The sequence below is a fragment of the Talpa occidentalis genome, unplaced genomic scaffold, assembly GCF_014898055.3.
Source record: "Talpa occidentalis isolate TD23 unplaced genomic scaffold, MPIMG_talOcc4v2.1 talOcc4.7, whole genome shotgun sequence".
Lineage (NCBI taxonomy): Eukaryota > Metazoa > Chordata > Mammalia > Eulipotyphla > Talpidae > Talpa > Talpa occidentalis.
Window position 1 is genome coordinate 80,335,613 of NW_023605083.1, and position 24,989 is coordinate 80,360,601.

Below are 24,989 nucleotides of genomic sequence, written 5' to 3' on the forward strand. Positions count from 1 at the left end.
ACAGTCATTCCTAATGGTCAGAGCATTCAAGATTACTCTGTGAAAAGGAATGTCAGCAATTCCCCTTCCGTGTTTCATAGCTGCCCCCTGTAGGCTTTGACATAAACAGTGGGAGCCAGACAAGACCACCAGAGCAGCCGTACAAAATTGGAATCATTTAGTGCAAAAGAGAATCTTTCAAGGTTGTAAATACTCTCACCAGAGTAAGAAATGTTGGCCCAGGTACTAATGATGGTGGCATTTTTAGGGACGGTGGCAAGGAAGCCATAGTTTGAAGGACTAATAGGAGTGATCGATGGGCTTTCAAAATTGCAGTGAGTGTTAATTATTTGGGGAATTATGGAACACCTCATGGGGCTATAAAAAGCCTAGATAAAAAGCAAGTTCCAAAGATTCAATTAAATGCAGGTCCAGTTGGTTCAGGGCTGAGCTAGAAAAATAGGACCTGAAAACTCACCCTCACCTCTGAGCGTAAACTTTCGACTCCACAGTCACCCTTCCAGAGTCCACATGTGTTTCATGCCTGTAAACGTCCACCATCCCCCCACTGAAAAACCACAGGACAGAGGTAATAAAAGATGAATTTTATGGCATCTGCTTGGTGCACACAGAGCCTCCTTGCCAGGCCATCTGAGGCTCAGAGGGAAGTGTCAGAGCCTTAATCATGCAGTGTCTCGAGCCCAGGAGGGAAAGCACTGGCTGCTGAAGCTGTTCCAGGAAGCTCAGACTGCGGGCCTCCTGCTGAGGTGGGGGTCCAGAGAAGGGGATCCGATGGTTCATCTGGGGCCCAGGCTGAGCCTTCACAGGCCTGAGTGGTAGAGCGCTGGCCTGGAGGCGCTAGTGCTGTAGCCTCCTCTTGGGGACCCACGCTGCCCACCTAGAAAATGCTCCTGATGAACTGGAGTCACACAAGCAGCCAGGGCTCGACTGATATCCCATCCTTGCTTATTTTTTTAATTAATATTTTATTTTATATAATTCTTACATCATGTTTCATTTTTGCACAATGTATGCGTTTTCATTTTGGTTATATTCCCCATACAATTGTACCCCCCCTTATTTTGACCCTAGTCCTTCCTCTCCCCTTCCCTCCCCCCACCCTAGTGTGTCTCTGGTTTATAGTCACTTGTTCATTTTTATTTTTACTTTGTATTAATTAGTCTTTTTCCTGGTCCCTTATTTAGGTTTTCTAAATTCTGGCGGAAGCTTGTTGCTGGGTGGGCTGAAACCCCTCCTACCTAGTCCTCTGTTCTAGGACTTATGGAGGGCCGGGGACACTACAACTGGACAGGCTTGCCTGTGTCAACCCACCCAACACCCAGCACCCACTCACTCCCCCTCCCAGCCTGGGCAAAAGGCACCCTGAGTCAATGGACCTTTCCCCTACCCCACCCCCACCCAGATGTATGGAAAATGGATTTTGAATGGAGCTAAAAGCCTAAACTACAGCAAATGCATTGAGGTGTGCTCCACTTTGAGAAAACCCATTTAAGTGAACATTTCAACCTGGACCCAACTTTCATTTCAAATATGCCCATTGAAAAAGGCAAGGTCACAGAAGATCACCATTCCAAAGGAGATTGTGAAGGGAGGCCAATCTGTGTCCCCACAAACACCCCCACTCCCAGCCCTCTGCCCGCCACTCAGGCGGAAATATCTCCATGCAATAAGATTTTAAGAAAACGGTGGGATGACTGAGATTTAGGCAAGGTGCGTGGCCGAGGAGCAGAGTGAGTCCCTGATGGGGATGGGGGAAAGAGATGGCTCAGGGCTGCCAGTACACTCTCCAGAGGCATCACTCACACCTCAGCCCTGTGAGTGGAACCACCTGAGGTTGTGCAGTACACGCCCTACACAGTCCTCTACTGAACTCTTCGTTGATGATGCTGGAGAGTGGAAGTTGGACTGAAGGATTTTTTTTTAGAAAGATGGAAGTGCAATTATTAAAAAAAAAAAAATGGAGGAAGGGAGAGGAAGGAAAGAAAATGCAGGGCAGAGATGTAGGAATCCAGCTTATAGAGCTATGCGTGTAGGTCAAAGAAAGAGACGGGGATTTACAGCCCTCTGAGTACCATGACATGAGGACCCAGGAACACTGATGAGTTAAGGGGACAACCTGCTTAGCCCTGGACAGGAAAGGACAAATGGACACTTAAGGCAACAGAGCAGCTCAGGGCTGACAGAGTTGAAGAAGTGCAGAGGTCCTGATGACTGCAGGGCCTGGCCCATGTCAGCCTGGGGGTAAATGGCCGAGCCAGACCTGTGGACTCCATGCTCACTCCCCTGAGCAAGGCTGTTTCCCTGCCTGTGTCCCTGCACACTTCCCCTCTCCCTGTTTCAACCAGCAAATCACTCAGCAAGGCAATTTGCTAAGAACACCCAGCGGCGCCGACAGCACTTGCCCGAGAAATTGTGTCCGGATGAAGATGTGATTATAATGGTGCATCGGTATGCACAGGCACACTGAAAGCTCTTCTGCTGAGGCGGCTCTTACCCAGGCAGAGGAGGGGAGGCGGGAGTTTAGCAGGGCTGGTACTGCCGGTGATGTCTTTTCACTGCATATGCAGGAGTCACAGTCACAATCATTGAGAATTTTTCAGTCTCTGGGGTTATTCCCTAAGCACCAAATGCTGCACCCAGCCTGGCACTCACCCATATGTCCGCCTTTCTGCTCTGCCTGGGGGTCCCCACCCAGGACAGCTCTTCACCTCAGTGCCTTTTCCCTCTGAAGTTCCCTCCACCCAGAATACCCTTCCCAATTCTGCTTTACCCAATGCACCACAGCCTTTCTAGGCTCATGCCAAAGGTGGTCACTCCCTTCATGAAGTCTTTTCTGATTCTCTCTGGCAAGTCCAAGTTGGTCTGGCCAAGCCCTCTTCAGTTCCCCCACTACTCCTGTACACTGTTACCCCATTATAACACTTGGGTTTTTTTTAATTTTTTTAAAGATTTATTTATTTGTGCATAAAAGAACTGGGGTATAGGCCAGAGGTGTGGGGGTGGGGGGGTGAGAGGATTCACCAGAGCCAGAGTGGGGAGCAGAACAGGCATGTCTATTCTTTCTAGATGGTGAGGCTTGTGGGCACAGGGACTATGCATCTTCATAGCCTCAGTCCCTAGTAGTGTTCCTAGATTAGATGCTCAATAAATGTTTATTGGACACGTGGAAGGAGAGTGGGTGGGGGTGGGGTGGGGTGTGTGAGGATGGATGGATGCATGCATGGATAGATGGATGGGTGGGTGGGTGGATGAGTGGACAAATAGATGGGTAGATGGATGGGCAGGTGAGTGGATGGTGTACATATGGATGAATATAAAACCGCAGAGGCCATCTGCCCTCTGACCCCAAAGCTGGAAGGATTCTTGTAGACCTTCAGAGCCATATCTAGAGCCACTAAGGTCCAAGACAAAGTCATCTTAGAATGAGGCATGTTAAAGTCTTTCAAAAAACATCCTCTAGCTTTTTTGCATAGACAACTCACATTTTCTGCTCTTGTCGTGTTCTCTCCCACTCATAGACATTTTTGCAATGGATGTAACCTTATTATTTTATTATTAGTCACAAACCATGGGTAATTCACTTTTTAAATTGATTTTGTTGCTTGTTAAAGTGCTGCATCAGCTACCACAAGCACTTAGTTTCCAGTCAGCGTGGCAAAAAGCTCCATGTGTGACCCCAGGGCAGGACTGGGTGTCATGGAATTCTGATATTCATGAATCCTTTTATGGCCCAGTTGGTCCAATGTCAGTCAGCGGTGCTCCCACACAAGAGGGCAGGTTGTGGTACTGTTCCTGCAGGGAAGTCACAGTCCATATTTCACACAGTACGTAATACATCTTGCCTGTTCTATGTGAATATTTAACCATGTGTAGTTTGGTGCTTTCTATAGATGAAAACTCCCAAAATACACCATTTACTCTCAATTCTGATTTCAATCAAATGGCAGTGTTTAGACAAAGGATCCATCTGTGATGGATTGTTGATGTCTGCCCAGAACAGGGAGAGGAGAGCAGTCAGCTGGTTTGCTTTATAAACCACTGCTCTGCTATTCTAAGCCACAGGTTACCTGCTCTGCACCCAGATGCTGCAGACGGGAAAGCAAATCGCCACAGGGAGGAGAGCAGCAGAGCCCACAGAGCCCAGGTTAGGCTTTCTCCTGACCGCTAATCAGCTGCTTTAGGGTTGGGCAGCCCTAGATTGGTACCCCGCCTCTGCCATTTCTGAGCTGTGTGATGTTGGGCAAGTTACTGACTGTCAAATGGGGACAATGCCCTTTAACTGGCAAGGTGTGCAAGGACTGCAAGGACTTTGCAGTATAATACATCCCATAGTGGGACCTGAAGAACACACGTTCCCATCTTTCAAGTCTCTGCAACACCCTCCACCCGCACCCCACCCACCCAATAACTACCGTCACCCACTCTGTTGGATTCTTTCTTGGGACAAAAGAACACAGGTAGCTATTAAGAGCATAGAATGCTGGCTTCTCACCCCAGCCCTGCCACCTACGATCTGTGTGGCCCTGGTTGCTACAGGCTCCAGTCTCTGCCATTGGAAAGAATGAACGTACGGATCTGAGGAGGTGTTAGGAAGATTCTAGGAGTCAGCACAAGTGAGGGCGTAGTAAGCGTTCAATAAATACCAGCTACGTTTAGACCATCATTAGTCTACCTGTCTGTTGGGTAGTACCATCTGTTCTCACGGGGCCATCGTGAGGATTCAAAGAGACAATATTCTTCAAAGCTCTTGCCACAGGGCCTGGCAGGGAGCAGGTGGCTCCAGCGAACAGGTGTCACTGTGGTGGCTCAGTCTCTGCCATGACTTTTGCTTCTACCTGATCCCATCCCATCTGCTTTGACCTTGAGGGCTGAACCCTGAAGCCGGACTGGGGAAAGGAGGTAGCAGGGCCTCCCCACTCCCGTGCTGTCTAAAGGACACGTCTCCCCTGAGACACTGTTGCTGCTGCTGTTACTGACTGATTGGTGGATTTAATTTCAGTTTTTATTTGATTTTTAGTATTGTTTAAAAGGAGCACAATATAATCATTTGTGAACACACTTAAATCACTCGGCGGGATGCAATAAAAACATCAAACTGAAAGTAATGGCTGGAAAAGAAGGCTGTGGTTTCCCCTCCAGTGTGGGTGGTTTGCATGTGTAGTAGCAGGTGGAAAATGAGGGAGCAATCACGGGGCACTTCGAGAAGAAAGAGGACCTCATGAGACCACCTGCCTCTAGAACCTGGGCCTCCCAGGGCAGAGTGCCCTTAGGGCACCAGCCCTGATAGAACAGAGAAGCACAGAGAGATGGCATGGAGTGCCCAAGGTCACACAGGAAGACCCTCCCCATCCACCCAGGGCTGATGTGATTTGATGCTGAGCCCACCTCGATGCAGAGCCCTTGGGAACTACCAGAGTGTACTCTCTGACCCTGCCTGGGGCGTTGACAGGGCAACCCCTTGCACTCATCCTCTGGACTTGGGATAGGAGAAAGCAGGATGGGCAATTCATTCATTCAACAAACACCATGTATTAAGTACTAAGCAGCTACTATGAGGCCTGAGATCCAGTAAATGGAAGGAGATGGGGTGTGGCTACAGAGGACGATGCCAGTTAGAACAGGCAAGTGGAACCAGCCACCAGACCAATCCCTTGAGTGAAGGACCTTCAAAAGCGCACCCCCAATCTAACAACAAGCACACGTCATCAATGTGCAAGTTGCTTCCAAGTCTATTGTCTCATTTAACCCACAGAGTAGCCCTGTGAGTTTCCCATTATTACCTTTTATTTTGCAGATAAGCCAACTGAGATCCAGAATAGTTAGGCAACGTTGTTGCAGGACACAGCCCATCACTGGTGGCTCTGTGTTCTTCCCACCACCCCTTATCTGTGCAGCCTGCAGAGGAGGAGGGGAACAGGTTCTGGAGATCCCGGGTCATGCCCTAGGATGGTAGCAGAGTGGGGTTTGGGGAAACATGATCAGCCCCTCAAGAGCACACCCACATTTTACTCGCCTCTGAAGTCCCAGTGCTCAGCCAGTGCATGGTACACCCCAGAGGCTAATCAAGTCCTACTGGGCTGGCTGGGCTCATGAAAAACCTTCTGAGGCTTCTATAACAGCCCAGACTGTACCCCCACGTCTGTTCCCTGCACCCTCAGAGGAAGCCCCCTTGTGCTGAGTACTTCCTGTCAATGGGAGCATGGCTGAGCCAGGTGCATGCCAATTTTAAATTCCCTGAAAGACGAATTACAAAGGAAATGTTTCCCTCCACTCTCCAGGCAGCTTTTACCAAAGTGGAGGTTTTGCTGGCTCTGAGCCAGGGTCACACTGCCCTCATCCTGATCAGTTTCTCCAAACAGAGAAAACACATTTTGAGCCAAATATTTACATCAGATCAGTTATCTGTGAGAGTGGGAGCCCATCCACTCCCACCCTTTCTCCTGGACTATAACAAAGGAGACACCTAGTCTCAAACCTTGGAAGATTCTGGAGTTCAGCATCTGGTCTAGGTCCTTATTCTACGGAGCAGGTAAGCAAGGCTCAGAGAGGTTACAATTCCATCCAAAGGAACCACATAAGGTGGTGGAACCTCGTGTGAGTGTTCAAGCTTTCTACCATGAGCCTGGGCCTTCCTAAGTCATATTCGAGGGCACTGCAGGGGCCAAGACTACGCATGAAACTCTGGGCTCCCCACCACTTTGCTGGCCCCACAGCAGCTCCCTTGGCTTGCTTATCATACTAACTCCAGTGTATATTTGATTGGAAGGGGGTAGGGAGTCTTACGACTTTTGAAAATCACTCTCAAGAGAAGGGGTTTGTGGGTGTGAAAGACCTGGAATCAGTGTAATTTGAGACCCAGGGAAATGTGCATCATCTGACACATTTGTGCCTTATCTGACACTTGCATCAGATGAGCCTTGGTTTCCTCATGGGGTAACAGTCCCAACCTTGTTGCTTGTTGAGAAGAGGTGGGTTAAGACAAGTAAAGGGTCCAGCACGGCGCCTGATGAACACAGAGCACCCGACATGGATCTCCCTTCCTCCCAGAAGTCCCCACAGCATTCCTCTCCCGACACCACCTGTGACATCTCTTTGCTGGTGCCATCATGAAGAGGTGGACCAAACTGCCAGATGCTGGCTTTCTGCCAATACCATGCAGCGAGAGATGCCAGAGCAAAGACAGAGTTACAGAGGAAGTGTGTGCACAGGTCACCAGAGGGGGTTTCTGTGATTCTGGCATCAGTTCGTGTGTCTGGGCCCTGATGCAAAGCATGGCCAGGAGGCCCTGTCCCCTGTTCACTGTCCTCTCCTGGAGGGGAGATGAGGCGATAATGGCTCACAGGAGACCAGGGCTTTGGTTTACTCAGCATCTCATCCACCAGGCGTTCTTGCAGATGTTCCATCTTGTTACATAAAGAGACAGAAAAAACATCTTAACATTGGTCCCTAGAATTCCCCGCAGGAAGGGAAAAACGCTTTCTTGGGGAAAATAACTGCTCTCAGGTGAGATTCTGTGAGGGGTGTCCCCAGGTGCCAAAACTTCAGAGGCTGACATAACAGCTTAACAGTACGTTCGTTCTGTTCCTGGGAAGGTAGGAAAGCACCCGAGGAGAGAGGAAGGGGGGCAAAGAATAGATGAAAATGGGGAAGAATTAGGACAAGGCTCAGTGAAGGAGCTGTGCTCTGATCCACATCCCCCTCCTCAGCCCTCTCTGATGTCTGGCGTGTGTTCTAGGCCGTGGGTGTGTGGGACTTGGGGGGGGGTGGGGGGCGGGGCTCAACAAGGGGTTGTGTTTCACACCTGTTCCTATGATACAGGACAGAGACTGGGGGGTGTCAATCAAGGGTGACAGTGGGGTACATATACCTTAGATTGAAAACTCTCATTATCCCTCCAAAGTAACTAATGTCTGAGAGTAATTCTCGTGCAGAAAGAGCAGTCACAGAGGCTCAGCCATTGCCCAGATCCCCACTAAGTAAGCGGCAAGGCCAGATACAAACCCAGTTGGGTCTGACACCAGAGTATGTGCTCTTAGCCTGTCCCTGGCAGGCCGAGAGCCAGGATCTCAGTCAGGGGTAGTGAGGAAGAGGAAGCTGGGCAGACCAGGGTGACAACGCTGCCCTAGACCTGGGAAGGAGCCCACAGAGATATCCCTGAGCCTAAAGAGGCCCAGACTAGGTGAGCGCAGTGCCCAGTCCCTGAAGCAAGAGGCCAAGTGGCTGACATGACAAAGGGGTCAGGAGGGCATCTGACGAACAAGGGGGGCTTCTCTCCTTGTTTCCCAGTCCCTTTCTCTCTGGTGTGCTTCCCTACCAGAATTAACACATTCTTATGCAATCTCTTAATCCTCTGAGCTCCCACTCACAGCAGCATCCCAACCCAAGCCTCAGAGTGTGGACTGCAGAAACCAGGAAAAGCAGAGGGCCCTTGATGAAGGCCTTTGACCCTTTTGGGGGCTCCTCCAGAGAGGTCTTGGCAGCCATGCTGATTGTAGCGCCACCTGCTGGCTCACCTTGAAATCTGCAGACTGGGAGAGCCAATGGTTGAGGAACCTCAGGAGATGTCCTAAGACAGAGAGGGAGCAAACACTAGTACTCACTATAAAATGAAAATGACTGTGGAGAGAAGCCTCAAGACAGCAGAGCAATGAAAGGCAAGCACCAGAGTATTCAATCACAAGTTCTGAGCTCTTTGCTTAGTTCATAAATTTAAGTGATTACCCGAGGCCGCTGGTTTCCTGGCACAGTGGAAAAGAGGGAAGGGAGGATGAATTGTCAAATGAACACAGGAATGCTTCAAGGTTCAAGGAGGGGTGTCTCCTCTCTTCCCGGGCTGGCTCATCTGCCCCATAGCTCCATTCATAAGCACCTCCCACATTTACATCTGCCCAGATTTTCCCCAGCCCTGGCCCCCATTGATCCAGCTGCCTGGTATCATCTCCACTTGGATGTCGAAATTCTCCAGGAGGCCATAATCCTAAGACTTTTTGAACCAAAAAGAGTGTAGACTTGCTTGTCTCCTGAGCCAAACTGTAAAAAAAGCAAAGAGGGAGCTGAGATATTTGTTGAATGAACAAAAGGTAGGAAAACAAGAAGTTTATTAAAGGGAGGATGAGAACTGGGTCTTGTTTCGTGCTAACAGTAGGTTACAAATACATTATGTTCAAAGCTCTTGGTATCCCTCTGAGATAGCTAATAGTGGGATGGAGTGGGGGGGTAACACTTCTGGAGAAAAGAAAGTCAAAAAGGCTCAGCCACTTAGATTCTGTGCATTTGACTCATCTTATTTAATCAGAGGAGGGGATTAAAAGCAGGGGAGGGCAGTGTGCAGGTTACCACAGCCACACAGCTAGCCCATGAAGAATGAGGTTCAAGGTTCCATTTGTCTTATTCCACTTATTCTCAAAGTAAAATCACAGATTTAGAGTCTATGATTAGACATGGAGCTTGAGAGACTGAAGTCGTCTCATACAACTGCACACCCTCAGCCACCTCTCTTCCCATCCCAGCTGGCTGTACAGCGCTGCTTGTGCAGTCCTCATAATGGAGAACTCACTCTCAAGACAATGATTTTATTATTGGATCATACAAGTAGGTGTAGGAAGTTGAGCCAGAATTTATCCTTCTCTAGGATTAAACAAAGTAATGCACACAGCATGCCTACCACAGTGTCTGCAACATCAGTGATGTTATCATCCTCCTCACTTTCCTTATTACAGCTGTTCTTGTGTCTGTCTTTCCCTTGGGATGCTAGAAAACAAATCTAATTCTTCTTCCCTGAGATAGTCCTTCAGATATTTGAAGACAGTGCTGCAGGGTCCCCCTGAGGCTTCACTTGCCCAGGATAAACAAATACTCCAACCTACTTTCAGACACTCACTGGTAAGCAAGAGTTGGTGCTGTACATGCTGTGACTTTCCCAGCAGCTCTGGTGTGTGAGACCTCAGAAAAGCTTCTGGAACAAACATTGAAACAGCCGCAGCAGGGCAGCTGAAGACAGTAGATCATGACCTCTGCCCCCAAAAGGGCAGTAGTCCATCATATGGACTTTGCCAGCTATATTCCCACATGGCCCATCCACGGTGGCAACCTGTTTTAGCAGAAGAAAAGGAAATGAGTTCCCCAAAGTTAATTTAAGTCATCTTAGAACCCCCCCCCACACACACACACAGAGTCTTGCCAAAAATCATTATTAGTTCTTCCCAAATTCAATTTGTATATTTATGGATCCAATACTGAGCCCTGAAGGGCTCCAATCCATTCTAATCTAATCATAGACCATCAACCCTACCTCCCAAATCTCCCAGATCCCAAGGTCCAGAGGGGAGCAGTGACTTAGCCAAAGCCATACAGAAAGCCAGGTAACTCATGAGGTCCAAAAAATATGAGAGTAATTAGCAAATCTTTATGGGAAAGGAAGAAGGAACTAGTGGCTAAAAACAGAAGAGAAAAGCTCTGGAAGTTGTTCCTTGGAGTGTTCCTCCCTCCCTCCTATGAATTTCCTGGAGTCAGTGCAGTATAGTGTGACAAGCACAAGTTCAAGGTCAGAAGTTCTGAGGTCCATGGCTAGCTCTGCCACTCACAGTTGTGTGATCTTGGACAGGCTATGGAACCGTTCTCCTATTCACTGTTCTTGTTAATGAAAGAAAAAGATATTACATGAGATAGAGGGTTGGTTCACAAAGGCACTATGATCAATTTTCCAAGATGATATAATGATCCTAAATATATTTATGTGCCTAGTGATAAGTTTCAAAAATACATGAAGCAAGAACTGACAGGACTAAAGAGAGAACTAGACAATTCACAGTTAGAGATTTCAACACTGAGCTCTCAGTACTTGATGGATAAATAGGAAAAAGTTAGCAAAGGCACAGAAGATTTGAACAGTACTATTTAAAAAACTTGACCTAATTGCCTTATATAACAATGCAACACCAACAATGAAAGAACTCACAAACTTTAAGAGCAGCACATGGAGCATTCACCAAGATATACCATTTGTTGGACCATAAAAAAAATTTCAATAAATGTTAAAGAAATAAAACCATGGAGACTATGTATTCTGACCATGTGTCATGGAATGAGAGACATCACTACCAAGTCTACAGATACTTTGTAAATGATGAGAAGGTTACGTACAACTTTATGTGAACAAATTCAGAAATTTAGGTGAAATGGATATAGGTTAAATTCCTTGAAAAAACACCACTTACAAAAACTAGTACAAGAAAAACATAGAAAATTTGAATGTTTCTAAATCTATTAAAGAACTGGATTCATCATTTAAAATCTTCACACACACATAATTACCATGTGACTTCATTTGTGAATGCTAGAAAACATTTAAGACAGAAATTGTACCAAGTCTACACAAATTCAAATAATAGAGAAAGAGGATACAATTTATAAATCTTTTTCTGTTAATGAGGCAAGCATAACCCAATACCAAAATCTGATAAGGACATTACAAGAAAATAAATTAAACATAATTTCTCTCATGAGCATAGATATAAAAATCTTCTACAGAATGTTAGGGAATTGGTACAGCAATATATTAAAAGGAGAATAAATCCTGACCAAATGGGGTTTATCCCAGTGATGCAAAGTGAGTTCAGTATTCACAGATGAATTTATAACATTCACCATATTGAGAGAATGAGGGCCTCCCCGGTGGCACAGCGGGCTGAGCACTGTGCTGTGAGGCTGTCCAAAGCCTCCACAACGCAGGTTCGATTCCCAGCCCGCCAGGGAGAAACTTGCATGGCGCCGCAGACCTCCACTGTTGCGCCCACTGCTCCTCTCAGCAGTGTATTTCGTCAGTCTGCCTGTTCTGTTCTCTGCTCTGTCTCTGGTGAATTCTCTCACCCTCCCACGCCTCTGACCTGTACCCCAGTTCTTGTATAAATAAATAAATCTTAAAAAACAAAAGACAAGAGAATGAAAGAGAATAATCACGTGATCATCTCAATAGAAGCAGAAAACACATTTATCAAAACTCAATACCCACTGAAAGGAAAAACTCACTCAACCTGATAAGAAAGAATTTCTTCACTGTGACAATGGCACCTAAGAAAAATATGTGCTTAACATATTTAATGGTGAAACAATGAATACTTTCTTCCTAAGATCTTCCCTATGAAACAAAGATGTCCTTTCTCTCCCCAGTTTTCCCAGCATTCTACTGGAGTTTATAGTCAATACAGTGAAGCAAGAAAAAGAAATCAAAAGAATAAAGACTAGAGAGGAAGAAAGGATATTCAGTAGTAAAAAGGGATGAGCTACTGACACAAACAAGAGTGCAAATGAATTTCAAAAACATTATGCTCAGAGAATGAAGCCAGAATCAAAAAGAGGACATGCAAACTGTATGATACTACTTACATAAAATCCTAGACCAGAAAAAACTAATTTATAATGAAAGCCAGATCAGTGGTTGCCTCAGGGCTGGGGGAGGGGAAGTGACTGGAATAGAAAAAGTTGGAGTTAGTAGCAATGCTCTATATGTTAATTAGGCTGATTGTGACATTTGTAAAAATTCATTAAATTCTATGTTAAAATTGATTCATCTTATTATATACAAACTATATCTTAATGAAGTTGTTCTTAAACATAGGGAAAATATATTCCATCGAGAAAATGAAAAAGTAAGCCACATACTATAGGAGATATAGAAAATATCTCTCTCTCTCTCTCTCTCTCTCTCTCTATATATATATATATATATATATATATATATATCTGACAAAGGACTTATGTCCAGAATATATGGAAAATTCTTACAACTCAATAATAAAAGTAAAAAAAATAAGCAAAATTTTTTAATGGGCAAAAGACTTAAAAAGTCATGTCACAAAGATAACATATATGGCCATTAAGTCCATAAATAGTGTTCAAGATCATCAATCATCAGGGCACTTAAAATAGAAACAATAGGGTAATACAGCTATTTATCTAGTAGGATGGCTAAAATTTAAAATATGGACAAAATCAAGATTTGGCAAAGATGTAAAGGAACCAGAAATCTCATACACTATGACAGGGAATAAAAAGTAGTACAACTGCTACAGATAACAGATTTTTACAAAGTTATACCCAGACCTATCTATGAGTCAACTATTCTTCTACCCTTATACCCAAGGGGAATTAAAATATATGCCAGACCTCCCTGGTGGCACAAGGGGTTAAGACGCATCCTCTGAAGCTATCCGCAGCTACTGCAGCACAAATTCGATCCCCGGCCAAGAAACTACCCACATGGCACAGCAGACCTCGCCTGCTGTTCCCCTCGGCAGTGTATTTTAGTCAATCCACCTGTTCTGTTCCCCGCTCTGTCTCCGGTGAATCCTCTCAACCCCCGCATGCCTGGCCTGTACCCCAGTTCTTGAATGCATAAATAAATAAATCTTTAAATATATATGTGTGTGTGTGTGCACGCCCACAAGGTGACTATATTAATAGGAAGTTTTCATAATTACCAAAATCTGGAAACAAATCCAAGTATCCATTCTCAGGTGAGTGGATAAATAGATTGCGTGTACTCCACTGGAAACCTATGCAGCCATAGAAAGGATGGAACTGATGCACACAACCATGTGGATAAATCTCTAAAATATATGGCAAAGTCAGACCCAAAAGAGTCCCTAGTGTAAGTTTTCATTTCTATGGTGTTTTGAGAACAGCCAAAGCCAAGCTATGGTGACAGTATCCACAACAGTGATTGCCTGAGCAGGTGGGGGGTTGATTAGAAAGCAACAGGAAGGAACTTTCTAGTGTGATTAAAAATGTCCTATATCTTGATTGAAGTGGTGGTTACATAGGTGTAAACATATTTCAGATTTTGTTAACTAGGCACTGAAAATATGTGTATTTTATTGTATTTTTCATTCTTCAATTTTTTTAAATAGATGCAAAAGGCTTAACTTGGGGCTTAACACATAGTATGTTTCCAACAACCATTAGTGCCCTCATCCTTCACCCTGCCTATCCCCTCCAGGCAAGTACCATAAATGATAGAACATTGAATGGCCAATGGACTTCTGAGGCTAAGAGTAACATTTTCCCCAAAGAAGTTCATCCATAACACTGGAGAGTTGCACAAGTCAGGGTCAAGGAGTATAAATAATACCAAATATGCCTAAATCCCCATTTCACCTGAATCCTTCCGGGTCCAGGTCTGGGGTCCCAAATTCTGCACTCAAGTCATAGACTTTAGTTGGGTCATACTAAGAGATGAAGATGTTAAAATGTGGAAGTGGGAAAGCACATGGCATGTGTAAGACATTCTGAGAAGATCAGAGGTTGCAAGAGAGGAGATAAGAAAGCTAGTATCGGGGTTTTTTTTGTTTTCGTTTTTGGTTTTTTTTTTTTAAGATTTATGTACTCATGCATACAAGAACTGGTATGCAGTGCAGAGGTGTAGGGGGGTAAGAGGATTCACCAGAGACAGAGTGGGGAACAGAACAGGTGGACCTACTGAAATACACTGCTGAGGGGAGCAGCGGGTGAGACAGGAGAGGTCTGCCACGCCATGTGGGCTGTTCCCTGCCCGGCCAGGGACCGAACTCATGCTGCAGAGGCTGTGGACAGCTCCACAGCACTGTGCTCAACCCCTTGTGCCACCAGGGAGGCCCAAGAAAGCTAGTATTGCAACCTGAAGTTGAAAGCCTGGAAGGTCAATGGAGTTTAGACGGTCATAGAGCCTATGCTCAATAATTGTTTGTTGATTGAATAACTGAATGCGTGAGCCACTGCTTCTGTCCAGCTCATCCTCCAGGGCTGACTGCTGCCACCTCCTTCCTGTCTTGCAGCTCACATACTTGCCCCCACCTTGGGGTGAGTGCCGATCCTCAGAGATGGGACTCGACTTCTTTCCTGTTTACAGTATCACCGCCTGTAGGATTGACTGTGAGACCCGCTACATCGTGGAGAACTGCAACTGCCGTATGGTCCACATGCCAGGTCAGTGCTACTGGCCCTGCTGGGGACTGTCTGCCACCTCTGTGCATTTCTCACCCTACTGAGATATATCTCATCCACTCCAAGAGGCTCCAAAGGGATGCTGCCCTTGGAAGACTGTTTTTTTGGTGCTTAAACATTTAGAGGATGGGAAGAAACAGTCAGCCAAGAAACCAAGGCAGCATTCTGCTGTTGAAAAGCGTCCAGATGTTTGGAGAACATTCCTTCCAATGCTCAGTATGTTTGCTGATTGTTTGCTGCTCTTACCTTCTCGTATTTAATGTCCAGATATCTGGACACTTGCAATTCTTACATTCCTAATGTACACATGCAAATATCCAGATGTTTGTGGCTTTCATCCAGATGTTTTCCTTCTTGCATCCAAATGTCGAGTACTCTTTCAAACGAGGCAAAGTCCATCAACTAGCTAATGAATGTGTGTATGCCGACACTTGTGTCGTTAGCTAACAATGCATGTAGCCATCTTATTAAAGCAGTCAGCATGTCAAAAGCAATGTGCGGGGTGGGGGGGGCACTGATTTGGGCAAGAAGGGTGGTGCATCATGGAAAGAAACGTGACTGCAGCTGGAGACAGTGTCTTTGGCCTCTAATTCACCTTCCACTACTCTCCTGCTGTGTGACCTGACACAAATCACTTAACCTCTCTGTTCTCACTTCATTATCTTTAAAACACATCATTAGTTGTTAAAAGAATAAAATTAGGCTAAGATATAAAAATGCTTTTGAAACTGCAAACATCAGTGTTTATTATGTTTGTATATGGAGAGAGGAAACCAACGTCCTGTTAAATGAAGACTGTGTGCCCTGTGTGCCCTACTGTGTGCCCTGGCTACTTTGCTATTATATTAAGTATATTTCTACTATTTCACAGTTATACATACTTGATTTAAGTTTATTTAAGTAAATCCTCAAACCAGGCATTGAGTTTCTTAATAGTTGTTTTCTGTTATAATCAATCCTGAAATGAATATCCTCATAGCTAAATTCTGAATTCTTTAATAATCTAAGATTAGATTATTGATCTTTCAATTTATCTCTGAGCTTCCTGGAAGACAGAGCAAAAGGGAGACATATCAGTTAAGTTGTTGTTATTGGAAAAGAAGAGGCATATTAGCATTTCAGCTCTTGAGAAGGGTGTTTAGGAAATAGAGAGGGAAAGCCATCATGGTAGACTCTCACTTTAGCCCTGAGTAAGAGAAAAAATAAAGGTCCTGGATTTCTACAAAGAGGCCAAAGATGAGAATCCAGCCTGGGTGGATGTTACTTCTCTTCTCTGATGCTCACACAGGCTTACCAGCCAGTGGGGTTTCCCCCATGAAATCTGAGCCAAGCAAGCAGTTACAGATTTTAATCATCCCTCCCATGGCACTGTTAGTGGCTTTTCAATCACTCATGTGGAATTAAGGGCAAAGCAAGGAGGAGACTTACAAAACAGCCCAGCTTGCATAAGGCAGGTCCCCCGCCTGGGATCTCACTGACCCAGGGTCAAAGTCCACCTCCATTCCCATTAGCTCTGACATCCTGAATAATCAGGAGACTTAAACCCCAAGTCTCCCAGGGCTAAAACTGACCCAGAAGTTCCTACTTCAGAGATGCCTGCCCAGGAATTAGTAAGTGCTTACCGCTGCCTCCCCACTTTCAGCCTTCAAGTCTTTCTCACCTATCACCCACCTGAGCTGGATGGATGTGCACAGCAATCTGGCAGAAGTTAGGAGTCAGGAGTCAGCCAGGCAGGTTATTATTTCCTGCCCAAGGCCACAGAGCAGATCAGAACCCAATCTCTGGCTCCAAGTGCCCTGATCCCCTGATCCCCAGAAGACAGCCCCTCCCCAGAATGGGATACTCTTACCTCCCCACCCCAGGAGGGGTGGTGTTGCTGCCTGAGTACCTCTCCCTGTGTTTCTTTTTTGCAGGGGACGCCCCTTTCTGTACCCCTGAGCAACACAAGGAATGTGCAGAACCTGCCCTAGGTCAGTACTGGGGCACAGAGGGAATGGTGGGAGGGATCCTGAGATTGGGACCATGGAGACTTTCCCGGTGTGGGAGGAAGAGAGGGGAAGAGAGAATGGAGAAGGGTGGGAGGATGGAAGACTGGACAGAATGGCCAGGAGAGGGCGATAGAGAGGAGGAAGGAAAGGGGACTGGGGAAGGCATTGATGCCAGTGGGTGAAGGCTGGAAACAGGACTGGCAGAGAGAAAGGCAGGAGCAAGGAAAGAAAGAGAAGGGAGGGCACTGAGAAATGCCGAGGAGAGGACAGAGGTGGCGAGAGATGGACAGTGGGCATCGAGGCAGCACCTGGATGAGTTTGGTGATACCTCCCCACACAGGTCGGTGGTTCACATGCGGAGGCTGAGGTTATTCTAAGGCAGGCTGTCTGCATGCTCCATTGAGCCCTGGAGGGAGGTGGGAGAAGTCAGGATGGGTACGTGGGTTGGATACCTCTGCTCCCCCTCACCTCCGCCCCCCCCCACTGGAAAACCACCAGTGAGGGAGATGGCACAAGCAAGCTGCATCTCCAGAGCTAGACCCCCCTCCACGTGCCTCTCCCGACCGGGAAACACTTATAATCAAGATAAGCAGAGAGAATGTTTTAAAATCCTGTGGACTCGAATTCATTCAGCAGCTGCACTTGCTGGAGCTAAGTGGGGACAGATCTGGACCCACACAGCCAGGTGCTTCCTGGAGGGCTGGAGGGGGTTTGCTGAGAGGAAGCGGGGCTGGGGGCAGGGTTGTGCCACTGGGATTTGAGGGGCAGACTTCCGATGCGTGCAGACCCAAGCTGTTTTTGGAATAAGGAATCAACAAAACCCATGGGTAGCCAGGAGCACTGAGGTGGTTGGAGGAAAGAGCAAGGAAGGAAAAATAATGTCTAAATGATTTTCTAAATCGAAGGGGAGAAGAGAGGGAGAGGAATGTTCCAGGCTGGGTGGGGGATACGTTGTCTCTAGGGAAAGGCAGTGAGAATCTTTGCCTGTGTCCTAACCCAGCAGGCGAGAAGGAAGAGAAGGTCGTGAGGGAGCCCCAGAGGGAATACCACCAGAGCTTCGGATTTCAGATAAAATGGCCTCCCACATTTGCCTTTGATGGGTGGCCCACCCTGCAGATGAGAACACTGAGGCTGGGAAAGGAGAAAAAACCCTGGGAAAACAAAAGGGTCAAGACTCTAAAAGTGGTCTCTTGAACGATTGACATGACAAGTAAATGAAGCAGAAGGAAAACAGTATCAAGAGTAACAGACAATGAGCAGGCCCTTTCTTGGGAGAGCTCACACCTTATCAACCTGTAGTAAAAGCCCACTCCCCTTCTCTCCAGCACCCCCAGACCCCTTACCTGTGATGGCACCTCCTTCTCAAAACTGACTTCTCTGCTGCTGGACAGGACCCAGGGGCCCCAGTCCCCACACCTGACTAAGCCCCTCCTCCCTCTCCCCACCAGGTCTGCTGGCGGAAAAGGACAGTAATTACTGTCTCTGCAGGACACCCTGCAACCTGACCCGTTACAACAAAGAGCTCTCCATGGTGAAGATCCCCAGCAAGACATCAGCCAAGTATCTCGAGAAGAAATTTAACAAATCAGAAAAATATATCTCGTAAGCTAAGGGGGCATGGTGGGTAAGGGAGTGGGGGGAAATTAATCTGGAGGAAAGTAGGCGCAGTCAAAGCAGAGGGCACAGTTAAGCAGTTAGATCCATTTAGCAGACATTCACTGCCTAGCTCTGTGCTCAGCACTCAAGACAAAAGCAGAGATGATTAGGATGCAGTGCCTGCCCTGAGGGAGTTTACAGTCTGGTGGGGCGATAAGTGAATACCTGGACCCTATATAGGCTAATACAGGTAATAAAAGAGGTGGTTGGCTGCACCTCATGTGAGGATTTGGTCCGGGAATGCTTCAGAGTTTTTTTTATAGTATGTATGGAAGTTTCCCAGCAGACCTTGCACATTCTGTTCCCTCTGCCTGGAATGCTTTTCCTCTCAATTTCACCTAACTGCTTCCTAACTGTGCAGGTCTCCTCTCAAATACCATCTCCTGGGAACCCTAAACTAGGTCCCTCCTGTTATTTTTCTCTTGAAACACTCTGGTGTTTCCCTTTATAACACTCACCAGAGGATGTAATTTTATATTTGTGTGTGTGTGTATGTGTGTGTGTGTGTGTTTCCTTGTTTATTATCTGCCTGTGCCACTAGATTGAAGCTCCTTGGGGGCAGAAACCTCTCTTAACAGGATAAATAAATGAAAGACACAAGAGAAGAGAGTATTCCAGGCAGAGGTTCGGTGGAGAGAGTAGCGCAGGCAGACAAGAGAACCCAAGATGAAGGTGGATGCATCAGAGCAAAAAGGTCCCAAAGGCTCAGCTGGGTGGAGGCTGGGGTGCCAGGAGTGGACTTTACCTAAAAGAAGAGGGGGCCCCTGAAGAGTTTCAAGCAGATGAGGGACAGGCTCAAATTAGTATTTAGACCAGCGCTCTCCAGCACAAGTTCCTGTGACTTCTGACATGGAGGCCCCATGTGACTGTGGAGCATTTCAGATGTGTGACTGCGGGACTAATAGTAGTTGGATTCCACTGCGGGACTAATAGTAATTGTTTTCCACTGGAATTGGCTTAGCAGTTGTAGAGAGATTGTTCAGGCAACAGTATAGAGGACCGCTGGGAAGCCAGATGGGCTGAAGGGAGCCTGATAGGAGGCAGTTGCCATAAACCAGACTAGAGATGGCGGCACTTTGGTGTCTTGGTGAGCCCTGAGTGGAGAAAGGAGGCCTTTCTTCTCCCTCCCCAGCCACTGTCTCCTGCCAGCACAGCCACCAAATCCCATTCTGGGGCAACTTGGCTCAGTGGGCTCAGAACAAGGGGCACTGAGGACACTGAAGCCTCAATCGTTGAGGGAGACAGGGACTGACAGGAGGTGCCAGGCCTGCAGCTCAGCAGACGTTCTGCAAGCAGTGATGGCTTTTCCTGCCAAGATGTGTCTCATTAACACACCTGCTTATAGAAGCCCCAAGGAACCCCCGCCAGCCAGATAGAGGTTTGCTCCCTAAAATCCCTCCCTATCACTGGCAGCCAGCTAGCAATGCCAGGTAGGGCTTCCTACTAGGAGATACTTGTTATAAATCTCAGTAGCAACCCGGGCTGGAGGCCAGGCAGGATTCGTGGAAAGGGGGCAAAAAGAGGGTACAGCAATACAGGGCAAAAGGGAATCGCTGGCATGTGCTCCAGTCCTACAAAGAGCATGGGGCTGGGAGTCAGGTTTCAAGCCCCAGCTCTGTCACTAACCGACTCTAACTTTGGGCCACTTGATTCACTTCCCCGGGCCTCGGTTTCTCCATCTGTCCCATGGAAGCTGTGCCAGATGATCCCTGTGGATGCTGATGATTCTAACCATGTCTGGTACTTACCATTCCTTCTGCAGAGAGAACATCCTTGTTCTGGATATATTTTTTGAAGCTCTCAATTATGAGACAATTGAACAGAAGAAGGCGTATGAAGTTGCTGCCTTACTTGGTAAGTCGAAGAGTCAGTTACACAAATTTCCACGTCCCATGGGGTGGGAGGGAGGGGCACGGGCGGGCAGACAGAATCAAAAGCTTCCTGACGAGTCCAGCTTGTAATTCACGGATCACTGTCCAGGTCCTTGCAGTGTGCCTGCCCCAGGAGAGAAAGGGCTCCAGGGTGGTGGAGGTTTCAACCCAGTTTGTGCCCCAATCTAGGCCTCAGTTTCCCCATTGACATAGTGAGGGGGTGAGCCCTAAGGTCTCTCAAGACCTTCCCAGTGCTGCCCTCTGGAGCCCAGGGCTTCTACCTGCTGGTTGGAGAGTCCTGGTGCCATGCCTGGAAAAGAGCTGTCAGGTGGAGGGAAGGCTGAGTTGCAGGTGGTGCCCAGGCAGCAGACACTGTGAGAACCCCCGCTGGAGCCCCCACTGGGAAAACAATGTTGCTGCATTGAGAAGGCCAGGTGTCCCCCTCCCCACTGAGTCCTTTGTCAGAAACACAAGGAGGATCACCTGTGCCCAGATAGCTGCAAATCTGAGCCTCCCACAGAAGTTCACATCTGTTCTCCTCACCTCTTTGGTACATAATGGATGCAAGGAGCTCATTTCAGCCCTGCCCCAACCCAGCAAAAAATCCACAAGACCCCTGCGAGTGAACAGTTAAAAGACCTGCCCATGGGGCCCTTCTCCCAACTCCCACTCACTCTCAAGAAAGGATCTGGAGCCTGTCCCTGCATGGAGGTGCGCTGTCTCTGTGAGCTGCACCAGGTGAGAGTGGCATCCTGGGGGTGGGGGACCCCCGGCCTGCAAGGACAGAGGCCAGGCTGCTGCATACCGCCTGCACACACATTTTCCCTGTCTGTGAAATGGGTGTAATAAAACCCACTTGACAAGTTTGCTGTGATGGTTAAATGCAATAAAGCTCCACCCACAGAAGACCCATAAGTCATTATTCCTGGCCCCTGGACAATCACTATGCCAAGGACCCAGGGTCCAAGTGGTGTCAGACCTGGGTTCTGGGCACCATTTGAGCATTTCTGTAGCCCTCCTGGGAGGCTGGGGATTTGACGATAGCAGGGTCCCAACAGGGTTAAGGTGACTGTCACTTAGGCCTCAGAGCCCATGTGACCAAAGCGACTGAGCCAAGAGACTCCTGCCTGCAGTCAAGGTCATGCACCTTGTATGCCCTCTCACCTCTGTTTCCCAAAGAGGACTCTGGCAGTGCCTACCCACTTCCCTCCCCTCCCCTTCGTGAGCTCACAGCCCCACACACCCACACTGAGCCATGAATCTGTCAAGGAGAGCTCATCTCAGCATCAGACATATATGAGGACAAGCATGTTCCCAGCATCTTGTTCCCACCCAGAATAGCCCGCTGAGAAAATCACGCTGCCATCTGTACCTCGCGATGAGAGCCAGTGCCACTTGCAAACCTTCAGCTGGCAGCCCAGTCAGGCCCTGCCCACCACCCACCCTCACCTCAATGCACTGCACACGTACTCACACTCCTCAGAGCACACCCCTCCCCAGTCTGTACGCACACCCCATGGAGAGACACACACACAGCACACATACCTGCTCAGGCCCACGTGCATGCCACATAGCTGGAGACCCATGCTTGCACACATACCCACACTCCTGCCTGTCCTCCAGCACACCTGTGCGTGCTCAAGCAGGTTCTGCACACTCCAACACACTATACACACAGCCAAAAAGCCACACTTGCCCTCAGTCACACTGCACACACACACAGACCCACACCTCACACCTGGCATGTGCAAACATAGGCACACCCTTCCCGGGAATGTCCCCAGTAAGGACACTGGAGAGAGCAGTGGGGAAGGAGCGGAATGGGGGGCCATTTTGGACCCAGCCCAAGGGAAAGCCCTCTCCCACTACTCTGCTCCTTCACCTGTGAAGGGATTGGGTGTCTCTTAGCGGGGGAGGGGACAGAAGTGCCCATCAGAAAGTTCTCAGACAAGAAGATGGCCCCAATTTCCGGTAGGACTGTACAGCCTCCCCCAATAGCACCCCCCACTCCCAGTGCTCTCCCAGCCCAACCCCACTCTGCCAGTGATTACGGCTGGGAAGGATGTCACAGTCACCTCCTCTAACCCCTGCCCCAGCACCTCCACCGCCAAATGTCCTTTGCAGGCTAGCTACTGGGATGGCCAGGGCTCCTCAGGGCCGCCAGCAGCTGGGGCTGTGCTCCAGACTCAGCCTTGGAGTGCTCTGCGCCACCACCTGCTCCTGGGCCAACCATCTGGGGCTGCTAGGGGTCAGAACCCCTTGGAGAATCTCATAATAGCTTCTTAAATAGGGAGTCTCCCTATTTAACAAATACCCAGCTGCACACACATAGCATTTTGCATCCAACTTCGAAGGGTCTTCAACCCTCTGCTGCTGCCACCGGAGAAAGTTACCCAGACCTCAGTGGGCTGGGGAGCCACCTGAATTTAAAAATTCAGACTCCCACCCCCAGCCCCAGAACCTCTGATTGTGTAGGACTAGGATAGGCCCGAAATTCTACATGATCACTAGTCTCCCCGGAGTTGGATGCAGGGGTATCTGAAGACCAGTCAAGGAAGACATTGTCGAGGGTACCGACAGATCCCAGGACAAGACCTTCCACTCTAGACAGAGACCAAGTTGAACACCTGCCTTTGGGAGGGGAGATTGGGCTTCCTCTGCTCTGATCCCAAGAGTGAGAGGTGCCCCAAGATAATCCTGAGGGTCATGTCATGCTGGGGGTAGGGGGCGGGTGTCTCTTGTGCCCCTGCTCCCAAGACCCCCACCAGGCACCTGACCCACATGTCTCAGGCTAGACTGTGCCCTCAACCAGGGTACAGACCTTGCACATCTTGCCTCTATTTCCAGCCCAGAGACAGAGCAGGCCCATGCCCTGTGGATCTGTGTGTGGGCCTGCATGTGATTGTCCCTCCAATAAGCATTCAGGTTAGTTCCAGCCCTACTGGGTGCTGAAAGCCATCCACTGTGAGAGCTGTGCAGTGCGGAGGGCTTGTCAAAGACTGGCCTTCCGGAAATTCTGTGGGGACTCAATCTGAGGGGGTGGGGAGAAGCAAATATTGTCCCAAAAAATGTAAAAAATGATAAATGTTAAAATAAAAAAAATTTAAAAAAACAAAATTCGTCCTCAATTCTCCATGCTTTGGAAACTCTATCAATTTTTCCTGTTAAATTGTACAGTTTAATCAAATTATCTTTCAATAAAAGCAATGGTTTGTACACTTAAAAAAAGAAAAGAGTGGCCTTCCAGTTACGAGGTCCAGGCTCCCCGGGGAGGGGGCCATTCAGAAAGTCTGGATTCTGGGTTCTTAATCAGCTCACTCTAACCAGAAGCTGTATGAGTAAAGCCAAATCATTGGTCTTTTTATCTCTCTCTCGCTCTCTCTTGCTTTCTCTCGCTCTTTCTCTCTCCAGGTGATATTGGTGGTCAGATGGGATTGTTTATTGGTGCTAGTATCCTCACAATACTAGAGCTCTTTGATTATATTTATGAGGTAAGACTTGGGATTGCTCATGGGGAAATAACCCTGTGCATGTGCCCTCATCCTGTCACGACGTACAGAAGCATAGAATGGGGGAGAAAACCTCCCACCCAGTCCCTGCTTTCTCCTCTCTGTCCAGGGATATTGTCTATCACCCCGTCCTAGGCATGGGGGAGGGGTGAGAAGAAAAAGACAAGGCAGCTGGAAGGCCAACTCTGAGCACCCCCAAGGTGAAGTCAGGTGTGGTGGCTTCATCAGGAATGTGTCTGCACCCACATACTCACCTTACACACACATACACACACATAACTCACACAGTTATACCATGTACTTATACCACACTGATGCACACTACTCACAAATGCACACACATGCCACATGCACACACATATACCACACTCACAGCACACTACTCACAAATATACACACCACACATATAATGCATATATCACATAGACATGCATATACCACACATGCATATACCACATACAGACATCACATGTACACACTCATGCACACCACACACATACACCATTCCCATGCACTTACACCACACTTGCACACACTACTCACACACACCACACACATGTACACAGTAGACACACACATCACTCATACACATACACCACATTCATACACACACCTGTCCCCTGGGTGGCCTGTCACCTGACTGGTCTTCTGTGGTTCAGGAAGGTTTAGGGAAAAAGCATTTCCCACTGAACCTCATCAACCCAGAGCAAGAAGAACAAGGACACATCAGTTACTTCCAGCTGCTAACAGTCTGGGGAGAAGCCCCCATTTAGAGGCAGCTGGAGGGCCTCCCTTGTAGCCTAGGGGTTAAGTCTCACTCAGCGCTATCACCCTATCACCACAACGGTCTGAATTCAATCCCCAGCCAGGGAACTAACACACATGGTACAGCAGACTTCTCCTGCCTCTCCCATTGCTCCCCTCAGCAGTGTATTTCAATAGATCCACCTATTATGCTCCCCACTCTGACTCTGGTGAATCCTTTC

At 47.8% G+C, this 24,989-nt stretch overlaps 1 protein-coding gene across 1 annotated transcript in view; it reads left to right on the forward strand.

The window, feature by feature from the left end:
- Positions 1 to 24,989, forward strand: part of LOC119232511 (acid-sensing ion channel 2-like) — a 254,924-nt gene that overhangs the window by 226,184 nt on the left and 3,751 nt on the right. Inside the window, exons 4-8 of the mRNA XM_037494546.1 lie at positions 14,811 to 14,961; positions 16,893 to 16,949; positions 18,416 to 18,569; positions 20,386 to 20,477; positions 23,906 to 23,985. Of these exons, the coding sequence (XP_037350443.1) occupies positions 14,811 to 14,961; positions 16,893 to 16,949; positions 18,416 to 18,569; positions 20,386 to 20,477; positions 23,906 to 23,985 (534 nt within the window). The remainder of the gene's footprint in view (positions 1 to 14,810; positions 14,962 to 16,892; positions 16,950 to 18,415; positions 18,570 to 20,385; positions 20,478 to 23,905; positions 23,986 to 24,989) is intronic.